Source organism: Zeus faber (genome assembly GCF_960531495.2).
Source record: "Zeus faber genome assembly, chromosome: 4".
Taxonomy (NCBI): Eukaryota; Metazoa; Chordata; class Actinopteri; order Zeiformes; family Zeidae; genus Zeus; species Zeus faber.
Window position 1 is genome coordinate 10,390,197 of NC_137191.1, and position 13,773 is coordinate 10,403,969.

Below are 13,773 nucleotides of genomic sequence, written 5' to 3' on the forward strand. Positions count from 1 at the left end.
GACGCTGCTGATAAGATTATTTTAGTAGAGTCTCGGAGGGGTGTCTGCATGCCTTTGGATCTTTCCTATTACTCCTTTATAACCCCCCCACACACGCACACACACACACACACACACACACTCACGCACACCTAATACAGCCCCATCCTCCCTGTCTCCTTCACCCCTTAACCCCACCTTGACAGATCACATGGCTGCTGTGATACCAGCTGGCTGACTGCTCATTTGCATGTGTTTTAACTACACTGTAGAGCCGACGGGGTGGGGCGGGGCGGGGTGGGGGGTGGATGGGTGGATGGGTGGATGCGGGCTGGGGCGGAGACTCGGAGGCGGGGGCGCCGGGGTGGAGGAGGCAGAGCGTTGATCAGGCCGGTAGAATGGGAGGGAAGAGGAGAGGGTTAGGGAAAGCGGCAAATGTATTCAGTCCGGAAACGCAAGCCAGGGCCACTGTAACATGGAACTTCATACTGGGATAAACAGGGAACAATAAGTGTAAAGAGTGGACGTTGAAACCACGGGCATCAATTCACAAAGGAAGTGCAATTCAATGAAAATATATAAAGTTCCGCAGCCAGGCGTCAGCACCCTTTGCTTTGTCAATAGTTGTCGCCATCTTGCGGCCATACACTGGTTGTGCTATAGTCCATGATGTGTCACATGAGTCAAGATTCAAGATTCAAGATTTTTTATTCGTCACACACATAAACATACTTTCATACATATATGCAGTGAAATGTAATGCAACGCACCCGGTGACAGCGCACAATATGTCCTAGGGAAAAAAAAAAACAAAAGAAAAAAAATCCTTTCTAATAGACCGACTAACCGACTCCTAGAACGTAAACGAGTCAATGGCATTCAGAGCAATCAGATACGTACTGAAATATACTAAATCATTAAAAAAAGAATATGAAATAACAATATTATAAAATTAAATAAACAATAAAAGGTGGAAAGCATAAGAGAGGACATTGCACCGCAAAATAAAACGCGCGTTCTCGCGGGAGACGTCGACGGAGGCGAAGCGCGACTTCCCACCTCGACGACGGCCGGCTCCCTTACGGCAGAGCGCATGCGCGGGGCTCCAACCCGGAAGTACGGAAGCCTGACGGGGGTCACGCGGGCGTCGGAGGGACAACCGGCCCTCGGTCGATTCGCTTTCGGGTGAAGTGTTTCCCGGGGTTGAACGCGGGCTTTTCCACGAGGATGGAGGGACAGCGGCGTCCATAGGAACACCCCTGGCCGACCACCACTCAGAGCAAGAGGGGCTGATGATGATGTCGGAGTGCGAGCCGTGCGAGACGGGGACCGACGAGCCGGCGCCCCCGTCCGAGTCCGAGTCCAACTTTCCTCCGCCGGACCCCGCGGCCGGGCCGGGGCGCGGGGCGAGCCCCGGCGGCGCCGTCCGCATCTCGGACTCGTGCGAAAGCGTCCTCACCGAACTGGAGACGGACGGCTCGTCCGGGGAGGAGACGCTGCTGCTGCCTTGCCTGGCCGCGACGGCGGCGGCGTCGCCGCGGGCCGGACGAGAGCAGCGGAGCCGGCGGAGCGGACGCGGCTCCCCCGCGGATAAAGACGCCGCGGCCTCGCCGGGTAAGTTAGCGAGCAACAGTTAGCGTGTCCGCGGTGGTGTGGCGGCACACGGGGTTCCGTTCGACACATCGGAGCCCCGTGAGCAGTAGCCGTGTCTCCGTGCCACCAGTGTGCTTTGTCTCCGCCGCTGAGTATCTGTGTGTTTTTAGGTGACGCAACACCTCCATGTCAGTCACGGCAGGCAGCTCCAGCTGTTCTGGTACTTTTCAAGCACCTTGTGTCCCGAACCTGTTGGTGGTTATTTTGGGCGCTTAATTAAAGTGGAAATCCGTACGATTATTTTGTTAAAAATAAAAAAAAAGGTGTCGATCTCATATTTATTTACCTGGCACTTTAGACTAAACAGCCATTGAATGTATTTACATTACGCACCTATGCCTCAATAGTCTATGTGCTGTTCCCAGCATATTGGGGGAGTGTCTGAATCACCTACAGACTAAATATTGAATGTCTAAAAGGATAACTGTGTGTAAAGACCAGAGTGGTCAATATTGATTGTACTATTAATGGTTAAGCTATAGTTCACTGCTTTTGTGCTTATTCATTCCATTCCATGTTTATTTCGGTTAAATTTGATCGTTCCTGATCAGAGTCCATGACGGAGCCTTTCTTCAAGTGCGGCTGCCAGCCGCACAAAATTGCCAAGCGGGCGTCTTCAAAAGCAGCAGATCACACGAAAAAAAACAAACCAAAACTGTTTTGAAGACGCCGGGACTGAGAGACCCCTGCTCCTCTGTCCCGCGTCTCCCGAAGCGCCCTCAAACGATCGAATTTGACTGAAGTGCTCTGTCCTCTTCCCGCTTTCTTCCCATTCCACGCTCTCCATCCTCTCCTCGGGCACCTCAATTAGGTTGTCAGAGTTGGGTCTGCTTCTCCAAATATCACCCTAATGAATGGACGGGCATTTGTCTGTCCGTCCCTCTTTCCTGCCGTCTATCTCCCTCACCCTCTTCCCTCTCGCTGTCCATCCCTACATCTCTCCCCCTGTGACTCAGAGGGTTGCGGATGGTGAACATATGGCGCTGTGTTGTCAGCTGACTGTTCTGCCCTCAGTGGGGAGGAGGAGCTAGTGGATGCATCCCGTCATGCGATTAAACCAGATCAGTGTCTCATCGAGGTTGCTCGAAGCTGGCCGATATTTTGGAAGCGAGATACACCTCACACGGCTGTTCACTCCTACTCTCTTAGTCGCTTTTTTTCCGAAGTTCCTCCAAAGGCAGGGTCGAGGGAGTTAAAACTCATCCCACTCAATCATACTCTCTCCTCACCGAATCACCCTTCTTCCATAACCGGCTGGGAGAAGGGCTAAATTATGTTCTATTTTTCCAGCCCTAATGTGTTCTTGTCAAAAAGTAAAAGAAAGCTGATCTCGGCAGTCAATCCATGTGGCTCATTTTCCTGGTGGATTTCCAAGCACTTCTCTCTCTTGCATGATACTTCTCTGATAGGATTGTGATAGGATTATTGTCCATCTCGCTGCAGTTGCAGTAGTCCCTTTTTGCCATTGTAAGTCTCTCTTGATAAGTCTGTGGGCTAAAAGCCAAAAATATAAATGCCCTCCACAGGTACCAACAATGCAGATTTCAACCATTTCCCAGACGATCCAGAGTTTGCCGATATCATCCAAAGGGCCGAACAAGCTATGGAGAACGGCGTCTTTCCAGAGAGGATCTCCCAGGGTTCCAGTGGAAGTTACTTTGTCAAAGACCCCAAAGGGGTAAGGAGGGTTTAGGATTGGGTGGAGGGTGTTGGTGGTAGCTGTATGAAATGCATTTTTCTTCAATTTTATACAAAGCTAGTCGTCAACTAAGAACACATTTGTGTTTAAGGAAGAGAAGCGGAAGAGTTAGCGTGGCATTCACTTACTGACTGCCTGGAAACAGAAGCTGAAGCAATAAACCGCTTGAATCTTGATCTTGAATTTCAAGCAGGAATAAAATAAATAAAAAATAGACATATAGGCCAGCTTCTTCAATTTTTAGGCCACTGCTGCCCTGTTGAGAGCTGGCTAAGGAGGAAAGCTGAGCAACTTAAAGGAAGGAGATGGAATGAATGTTAATATGGATGGTGTGCGGAAGAACAGATATAAGGAGGATTGGAGGACTGCTGCATAATGCAGCGAGCAGTATCCTGCTGATAATGTATTCAGTGTATGCGATCAGCTTCATGTTAAAAACATCCGAAAGGGGTTGATGGGAGATTGGGTATTGATCTCTGTGTGACTCTGTTTACTCAATTTCCCTTTTTTCTTTATCCTTTTCTATCGACAAGACCTTTTTGTGTCATTTTTCTCTTCAGATGTTTTGTTTCTATGCAATGCTGTTTTTCAGTGACTCATTCTGTCTCCGAATCGGCTCCTCTTTAATTAAGAATCTGTATAATACTAGGGCAGAATTATGTCAGTGGAATCGGATTCGGCTCAGTGCAAATATTCCCCTATTTAACTATAGGCGAGGTAGGTGGCCGGGGGGGTTGCCGGGTGGGGTGGGTTGCAGAGAGGGAGCGTTTGGGGCGCATCTGTCTCCCTCTCCGACGATGAGTGTGCCCGGGAGCGGCGTGCCAAGAACAGTGTATTTTTATTTTCGATGTTGGTTATTTTATTTTCTTCTGCTTATGGAACAAAATAAGTGCGTACGGAACGGTATGCAAGGAAACGGTGCGTAGCGGGGGACCCTTTCTCCGTGACTCTCTCGACGATCTCTCTCTCCCGATCACTCCCTCGTCAGCCCTATATGATACTGGTAATGATCAACTTAATTTTCAAGTGCACTTTTTTTTCTTAAACCAAACTTTACAATGTGCTTCACCCACAATACACAATATTAGACAAGAATGTGATTCATAACATAAAAGCTGAGACTTCAAAAGCTGAGTTCTCCAAATTTGTAAAGCATATTGGTGTGAATAAAACGAAGGCGGTCAAAAGTTACATATGACGAGCACAAATCCAACTTTAAAAGCTTTAAACATTTTTTTTTTTAAATAATCTTTGTAGAGATATGAAAGTTAAAGTGGATAACTGTTAGATTTAAGAAGTAATTTATTTTGTCAGATGATGCAGATTTTTCTCCTCTTTTGGACAAACTGAAGCCAAGCAGAGTTGATGATAATCACAATTGACAATTTCATTTTTTTTTTTTATTATTATTATTTTTTTTTAGACATGTTATGCCAATATTATAGTATAAGCCAGTAATAGTGTAACACACAGTGACTTCATGAATAAGACCCATTAATTGACATTCAACATTGTGAAAATACAAGATTGACAGGTAGACAGCTAATTTGTTGACGGTTAACCCAACTGATGGAAATGTACTTAATTTGCATTTTGTTTGTTGTAACCTTTCAAACATTGGCTTAAAATCCCCTTGACATTTGGATGGAAACACATGATTGCAGAATCTACGACTTTACAAAATGATCGCCGTCATTAAATAAAAACGTTTGATCTTTGAAACCTTTCCGAGACTGAAGACCCAGGACTGAATAACATTCATTTTAAGGCCTCGGCTGGATTGGTGCACGGTTTCTACTCTGCTTTTAGACTAAATAAAGCGGAGTATTTCTCACTGTGCCCCTTGTCCCTTTACTGCTCTATTTTAACAGAAAATAATTGGCGTTTTCAAACCAAAGTCAGAGGAGCCTTATGGTCACCTGAACCCCAAATGGACCAAATACTTTCACAAGGTAAGTTTTCTTCCATTTCTAGTATCAACAATGTGCAGAAATACCCCCCACCTCCTCCCTCCTTTTCCTCTTTCTTTATATCTATTTATTCTTTTCGTGTGCCTCCCTTCCTCCTCAGCTGTGCTGTCCGTGCTGCTTTGGACGAGGTTGCCTGCTGCCTAACCAGGGTTACCTCTCAGAAGCTGCCGCCTCGCTGGTCAACAGCAAGCTGAGCCTCGGAGTGGTTCCTAAAACCAAGGTGGGCGTGGCGACACAGAATCCTCCACTTTGGGCCCGAAGGGAAACGCTCACAATCTCATGGAGCTCTCTGTTTGTTGGGCTCTGGGGTCAACAACATATTGTCTTATGAGCGTTACATTTTAATGACGATTTAGTTTTTAATGAAGATGTTGCTTTTAAAGCCGGGCCTTTGCACTAAGTGATTTCGTTTCTGTCAGGTGGTGTATCTGGCCAGCGAGACGTTCCACTACAGCGCGATCGACAGGGCCAAGTCCAGAGGAAAGAAGTACGCGTTGGAGAAGGTCCCCAAGGTGGGACGCCGCTTCCATCGAGTGGGCCTCCCTCCCAAGGTACCAGACGAGTGGGATTAGGAAGCGCTGATCCAAAGAATGTTGACACAGTTCCCTGGAACACCTAACATACAGTGTTCATTCTGATTATACGCCGTATTTGGCTTCTTCGGTGGACTAATCTCTCACTTGACTGCCCTCAACTGCTCCCTTTCTGTGGCTTCACAATGAATAATAGAACAGGCTAAAGTAGTGGTGTGTGAGAATATCCCAAATGTGAAATTCCCATAATAAGAGCCAAAGCAAACATGCCAGATATTAAAATATTTAAAGCAGGCTTGATGGTCTCCTTTTTCAAAACATAGCAGAATTTCAGATGTCTCAAATGGAAATAAATGGGTTGCCATTCGGGGCGTAACGCAAATGCCCCAAATAAACCATGTATTCTAAATGGAACGGGACGGATCGGATTCGGTACTGTGTCAGACGATACATTTAGGTCAACACCTAAAGGACTCGGAATCGGTATCCCCGCGTTCTTTTTTTGTTTTCCGGCCATTTTAATTCGATTTTTCCTGCTAAGTACGGTGGTGGTGGTGAGGGGCTCGGCAGGGCCCTTGCCTTTTGGCAGCTGCTGTTGCTGATTCGGGGAAAAGAGGGGAAGGCGCATCGTGCGTCGCTGTTTGTGTTTCTTGGTCCCCGCCCCGTGAAGACAGGTTTATTCAAACATGTAGGTCACTGGAGGCACCGCTGTCACCTCCGCTTGAATTGACGTGCGCTATTTTCTGCCACCGCCACTTTCAATGCGACTCCTAAACCACTGACTTGTAGAACAGCCAGCCGTGCGGTTCCTGCTTTCCTCATATGAGACTACTTTGTGAAACTACCCCTGCACAGTTTAAGGATGGGTTCACTATTTTTCATCCCAGGCCTTAAATCACAGGAACCAGCATTTTATTAAGCCTTTAAAATGCCTTGTTTTCTTTTTAAAGCTCATCACATTATAGCCACTGGTTTTTAATAAGAATAATACCTTGTTTTATTTTGAACTACCTTTTTGGAATTACCGCAGTACCTCCAGTGCCTAATGTTGGTTACAGTAGCTTGCTCGTTGGAAGTGGCCCAACTTCCTGTTTCCAGTCTCTTACCTTACCCAAAGATGTAGCCGAAAGAGCAGAGGTGCAAAAGATTCAATAAAGCCCCGAAATACCTGATGAAATATGTGTCTTTTCTGTCTGACAGCACCGTGAGCGAAGAGGAAGTCATTTAAGGACGTTTTCCCACATCCTGTTTTAACTGTCGCACATGTTTAATATCTGATCCATCACCTTCAGGTCTGCAGAGGAAGTTGTAAATATTTGTTCAAAAGTGACATAAGTGTCTGAATAAAAAAAAAAACGAATGATAAAAACACATTCTGGAGATGAAAAGCTACCACGCTGCTGTTGTTTGTGTGTTTTTGACGTGTGGTTTTGGTTCTTTTTTTGGAAGGTGGGTTCCTTTCAGCTCTTTGTGGAGGGTTACCACGAAGCTGACTACTGGCTGAGGCGCTTCGAGGCCGAACCTCTTCCGGAGAACATCCGAAAGCAGCTGCAGTCACAGTTCGAGAGGCTGGTGGTGTTGGACTACGTCATCCGAAACACAGGTCTGCACACTGTGTGTGTGTGTGTGTGTGTGTGTGTGTGTGTGTGTGTGTGTGTGTGTGTGTGTGTGTGTGTGTGTGTGTGTGTGTGTGTGTGTGTGTGTGTGTGTGTGTCACGCGTCCAGGGTGTGTTCATGTTTCAGACCCCAGAGAATCTGAACACCATCACTGCTTCGCCTTTTTTAATAAACACGTTGTCATCGACTTTTCTAGTTGTAATAACAATGAAACGCCTTGCGTCAGACCAGGTCCTTTTTTTTTTCTCTCTCTCTCTCTCTCTCATTCTTGTTATGAGATGTTATTTTGTCTTATAGCACCTTTTCACAAGAATTCTCATCACTCTGCTTTTGTTAATTCATCTCCTAAAAGCATTTCAGAGAGAGTTGTTAATCCCAGTGGAAGTTTTCCTGGTTGTGCACGTATTTGATTCTCTCTGCATATGGGTCACATCTATAATTATACACACAGTTTAAATAACATCAGAAGATAAGATAACATTTCATCCGGGGGGGCGGCGCTCTCTTTCCTATTCACAAATTCCCTTTCTTCCCCTTTGTATTGTTTTGGTTTTCTCTTACTCAGACCGAGGGAACGATAACTGGTTGGTCAAGTATGAGAAGCCGGGAGAAGGAGAGAAGGTGAGCCGGACTGACGTGCACGCAGATGGACGCCCGGCGCCCATCCCACATTTGCTCTTCCTCTCACACGCAAACACAGACAATTGACGTGACTCGTTTCAAAATTCTGAAGCACTGAAGTGATCTTTTGTAGCTGCGTGACAACCGGCATGCAGTTCTGTTTCATTCCTCCTGACTGCCAGGGGCAGTGTTTCACAACTGGGTCCATCCACCTCGCGCGTTCGCAGTCGAGAATGAATGTCAACTAAGTCGCGTGTGACTCTTTCGTCACATGGGACCCGGGGCTCCGTTCCTCCAGATCTTTTGCATACCAGGGAGAAACGCAGGTCGGGGAAAAAAAAGAAAGTTTTTCTCGTCCATGAGGAGCTTGCAGTCAAACGTGGGGAAGAAAACGCACACTCAGGGAGTGTGAGTCTGTCCGTGATCCTTCACCCCGACCCCATAGGTTGAACTCTAAAGTTAAATGGAAACAAGCAACACTGCGGGGCACCGGCCTCTGTATCCCTAGTTTTTGTGTGTGGTTCACGCAAGCAGATCCGCTCTGGTTGTCCTGCACATCGTTTCACATCCGGGGGGGCAAACAGCGGAGCGGAGAACTGAGCCGAGGAGGCTACGCTGCAGGTAGGTAAACTGGTTGCCAGCACAGGGCCGGTTGGCCACCTCCAGTCCAGGCTCTGCTCCAGGAGCCTACACCGGCAAGGTCAGCTTGTTTTTAACGGCTCTGCCAGCGTTATTGTTTTGCCCTGCTGATATCCCATTTTTTCCTTTATGTTAGCTCTGATAGCATCGGGTGGCCTCGCCTGAGTGTGTCAGTCAGCTAACAAACAGCTGAGAGTGTCAGTTTGAGGTGCACCCACTATTTATTTACGAGCGGTAAATTTGCCGTTGGTGCTGATAGTATCCGGAGGCCCCGCCGGATCATGTCAGCCAGCCAAACAGTAGCAAACAAAAGAGTTATGAACAATGACGCTTGTTCCCGGTGCATGGCTCCTCTGCTGGCTACAGACCGGCATGATCTCTGTCCTAGGTGTAAAGGGGTGGAGCACTTGACAGACGGTGCCTGCATGAACTGTTCCTTCATGCCACTAAACCTAAAGGTCTCTTGACTGGCTCAGGTCGTCCACCAGTGCATTCTTCAGGCATTCCCTTCAGACGGCCACTTGTACACCGCGTTCCAAATTATTATGCAAATTATATTTTTCTCTGATTTTCCTAAAATGTCAATGCAAATGACAGTCAGTATAATTTTCAAGTCATCAACCGTATAATACGAATGTTATTGAACAAACCTCCCGATGATAACAGTATTTTTTTCAAAAATAAAAAACTCAAAATGCACTGTTTCAAATGATTATGCACAACAGAGTTTCAAAACATTTTATAGGTTGAAGAAGTGAAAATGGTCGTTTGTTGAATTTGCAGCATTAGGTGGTCATATTTACTGAAATCATAAGCTATTTAAATCAAAAACATCTTAACAGGCCAAGTTACATGTTAACATAGGACCCCTACTTTGATATCACCTTCACAATTCTTGCCTCCATTGAACTTGTGAGTTTTTGAAGAGTTTCTGCTTGAATTTCTTTGCAGGATGTCAGAACAGCCTCCCAGAGCTGCTGTTTTGATGCAAACTGCCTCCCACCCTCATAGATCTTTTGCTTGAGGATGCTCCAAAGGTTCTCAATAGGGTTGAGGTCAGGGGAGGATGGGGGCCACACCATGAGTTTCTCTCCTTTTATGCCCATAGCAGCCAATGACACAGAGGTATTCTTTGCAGCATGAGATGGTGCATTGTCATGCATGAAGAAGATTTTTCTACGGAAGGCACGGCCCTTCTCTTTTTACCATGGAACAAAGTGCTCAGTCCCAAACTCTATACTTTGCCGAGGTCATTTTCACACCTTCAAGGACCCTAAAGGGGCCCTCCAGCTCTCTCCCCATGATTCCGGCCCAAAACATGGCCACCTCCTTGCTGACGTCGCAGCCTTGTTGGGACATGGTGGCCGTCGACCAACCATCCACTACTCCATCCATCTGCACCATCCAGGGTTGCACGGCACTCATCAGTAAACAAGACTGTTTCAAAATTAGTCTTCACGTATTTCTGGGCCCCCTGCAACTGTTTCTGCTTGTGAGCATTGGTTAGGGGTGGCTCAATAGTAGGTTTATGCACAACTGCAAGCCTCTGGAGGATCCTACACATTGAGTGGGACTCCAGAGGCACCAGCAGCTTCAAATACCTGTGTTGCTGCTTTGTAATGGCCTTTTAGCAGCCGCTCTCTTCAGTCGATGATTTTGTCTGGCAGAAACCTTCCTCATTCTGCCTTTATCTGCACAAACCCGTCAGTGCTCTGAATCAGCCACAAATCTCTTCACAGTGCGATGATCACACTTAAGTTTTCGTGAAATATCTAATGTTTTCATACCTTGTCCAAGGCATTGCGCTATTTGAGGCTTTTTGGCAGCAGAGAGATCCTGTTTCTTTCCCATATTGCTTGAAACCTGTGGCTGCTTAATAATATGGAACAACCTTCTTAAGTAGTTTTCCTTTAATTGGGCTCACCTGGCAAACTAATTATCACAGGTGTCATTGATTTCAGTGATCCAAAGAGCCCTGAGACACAATACCATCCATGAGTTTAATTGAAAAACAAAAAATTAAATGTTTATGACACTTAAATCCAATTTGCATAATAATTTGAAACGCGGTAGTGTTCCCCCGTCCCCAGACTACACTGGGGAGCTCCACTGAGCAGACCCCAGGTTCCCTTCACTTCTGCCATTCTAGTGGTAGTTATGGTAAATGGACTGCATCTTACGTACTTAGCGCTTTTCTCATCTTGCGATCACTCAAATCGCTTTACAATACGTGCCTCACATTCTCACACATTGATGGCGGTGGCGACCGTGCAAGGCGCACACCGGCTCAACGCGAGCAGATAGGCGTTCAGTGCCTTGCTCAAGGACACTTCGGCACGCTGATTGCTGGACGACCCGCTCTACCCCCTGCACCACGCCGCCTCTAGTTAGGTGGATGGTTGGTAATACTTGTTGGTATCAGTCATCTAGTGGTAAACACTGCCTCTGGTGCTCAGTAAGAGGGACATCGAAGGAGAGACTCTTTTAATATAAAATTCTCAACTGCGTATGCGCAAGGTGGATAAATCCAGTGTGAAACACTGACTCTGGCCGTCATCTAAAATTTAGAGATACATAGTTAGATACCGTACGTAATTCTAGTTCTGCCTGAATCCCTGTCAACAGTTATTTTTATTGATCAGTGACTAAACAGCGTTATCTATCTGTTCCAGTTGATGTGCCCTTTGGACGGTGATTAATGATGCTCCGTCATCAGTTATTCTGTTAGTTATGGGTTCTCTCCCCCCGCCGCAGGACTCTGAGTGGCCGGGCACCAGTTCAGACTCCTGTATCAAAATCGCAGCCATCGACAACGGCCTGGCCTTCCCCTTCAAGCACCCCGACGAATGGAGAGCCTGTAAGTTAGCTGCAACTACGATTCAAAATGCCTGGAAAGTTTGTTTTTGTGTGCCGTGTTGTCATCTTTTGGGGAGGTGCTGGTTAATATGCGCTCTCGGAGTTCATCGTCATCTCCGCTCTCACTCAGACCCCTTCCACTGGGCGTGGCTGCCCCAGGCAAAGGTGGCCTTCTCCCAGGAGACCAGGGACCTGGTGCTGTCCCGCATTTCCGACATGAACTTCGTCCAGGATCTCTGTGAGGACCTCTATGAGATGTTTAAGGTACACGGCGGCGGACATCTTGTTCTCTGGTTCTACTCTCGTGTCGGCTCACTGTGATCATTCTTTAATGATCAAGATCAGATTCTCCATGCTACCAGTAGCCAAGCAGCCAAATGCAAATCATTCCGGACCCAGCAACAAATTAGACGTTATTTAAATGTCGGAACTTTTTGAAACAGTAGCCTCTCGACAGGTGTTAAACTGTGTTTTGTGTGCCAGCCGACGCTCCCCAGAGGAGAAACGCGCACGTTTCTGAGAAATGTTGCTCTTTTAGATCAATCCATCGCATATAATTCTAGAGGTGTGTGCGTGTAATTAGCTGGGACTGCTCTGGTCCTCCGACGTTGTTTGAGGTTCATGACCGGACCTTGAATTAAAAACCAGTTTGATTACCGCTGCGCTAGAGATTAGTCAGTTGTTTTGCATTGTCACCAAGTCAGCGTCATTAAACCGTGGCAGCTATGGAAACAAGCTGAGGCCATCCCAGGGAAACGAGCTCGTCTCTTTTCTCCCGTTTTGTGTCTGAACCTGCACTAATGTATCACGAGAGCGAAGAATGTCACACGGCGGCTCTGCCGTGCGGCGTCCAGCTTCAGCTTCCAACGCGCGATGGTGTGACCATCGGGGGGGGGCGAAAAATCACGCCGGTTCAATAAAGTCGGGTGGAAAATAACTGTGCGTCCGTCTGTGTCCCACCGTCTGCAGACGGATAAAGGCTTTGACAAAACCATGTTCGAGAGACAGATGTCGGTGATGAGAGGACAGGTGAGTTCAGTCTTTTCTTTCCCTTTTCTCAGATCCCGCAACACTTTGAGCTCCTTGGTTTTTCCCTCAAAACTGTTATGCCTACACACTCGGGGTGAAATAAACAAAGAACGATACTCTAATACGATTCAATTCTATTGTTTAAATGTCGATTTGAAATTTGTAATATTGAGTTGAGTTATGCAAGCCTTTCACTTTTAATTCTAATAGCACCAGAGTCACAAATGAGTTGATATATTTTATCTCTCTGACGGTATCAGTCAATTTGTTCCAATATTTGTTGAAATACTCTTGTAATGTGTGTCAGAGGTTATACTGGAAGGAATTATGAGCGATTAATCTCATTATGTGTAAAATGTCGATATCGATAAATTACATCTCATCAGTATCTCTGGATATGGAATCAAATCAAAGAGTAGGATCATCTAATCCAGCCTTAAAACAGCCTTCCCTCGCCTCGCTCACATGTTTTCTGCTTCCCCCCTCTCTCTCGCCACCCCCACCCCCACACACCTACTCTCCTCCACCCTCCCCCGCCCCACAGGTTCTGAACCTGAGTCAGGCGCTTAAAGACGGGAAGAGTCCCATCCAGCTTGTGCAGATGCCCCGGGTGGTGGTGGAGCGCAGGCGCTCTGGGGGCCAGGGGCGCGTGGTCACGTTGGGGAACGCTTTCACGCAAACCTTCCACTGCAAACGCCCCTTCTTCTCCTCCTGGTAGGTGGAGGTGGGCGTGGGGGTGGGGGGGCGGGGGAGAGGAGGTTGAGCTCGGCTCCTCCCTCCCGTTTGGCCTGTCGGAGAGGAATAGGAGCGGCGGCGGTAGATGGATGGAGGGGGGGGGGGGGGGGGTTAAGCTTTAGCGGTCTCTCTCCTCGAGTTCCCACGGTGATTTGACGGTAGCGTTGGCTTTTCCCAGAGACGTGACCACCCCCGCCCCAAAGAACCCACCGGAGCGTCTCGCACCATCCAGGCCCCGGCCCCAGACGCCCGCTGAAAACGGGCTTGACGGAGCCTTTTCAACGGTGGCACTTTACGCGACAGCCGGGCAATAACTAGGTAATACCAGAGTCGTTTCTAAAGCCGTGGAGTCGGGTGGGGATCCTTTCCCCCTCACGATTGTGGGTTTAGCGTTCTTCTCGGAAATAAACAAAGGGATTTTATTTATTTTTCTTTTTTCCGG

At 47.3% G+C, this 13,773-nt stretch overlaps 1 protein-coding gene across 1 annotated transcript; it reads left to right on the top strand.

The window, feature by feature from the left end:
• Positions 1-1,105: 1,105 nt before the first annotated feature.
• pi4k2b (phosphatidylinositol 4-kinase type 2 beta) lies at positions 1,106-13,314 on the top strand (the record flags this gene model as incomplete). Its single annotated transcript, XM_079999254.1, has 11 exons — positions 1,106-1,593; positions 3,159-3,310; positions 5,203-5,283; positions 5,402-5,521; positions 5,721-5,852; positions 7,284-7,437; positions 8,017-8,072; positions 11,466-11,568; positions 11,698-11,831; positions 12,537-12,596; positions 13,141-13,314. Exons 1-11 carry the CDS (start codon positions 1,272-1,274, stop codon positions 13,312-13,314), a joined length of 1,488 nt encoding a protein of 495 aa, XP_079855380.1. The 5' UTR covers positions 1,106-1,271.
• Positions 13,315-13,773: the final 459 nt, after the last annotated feature.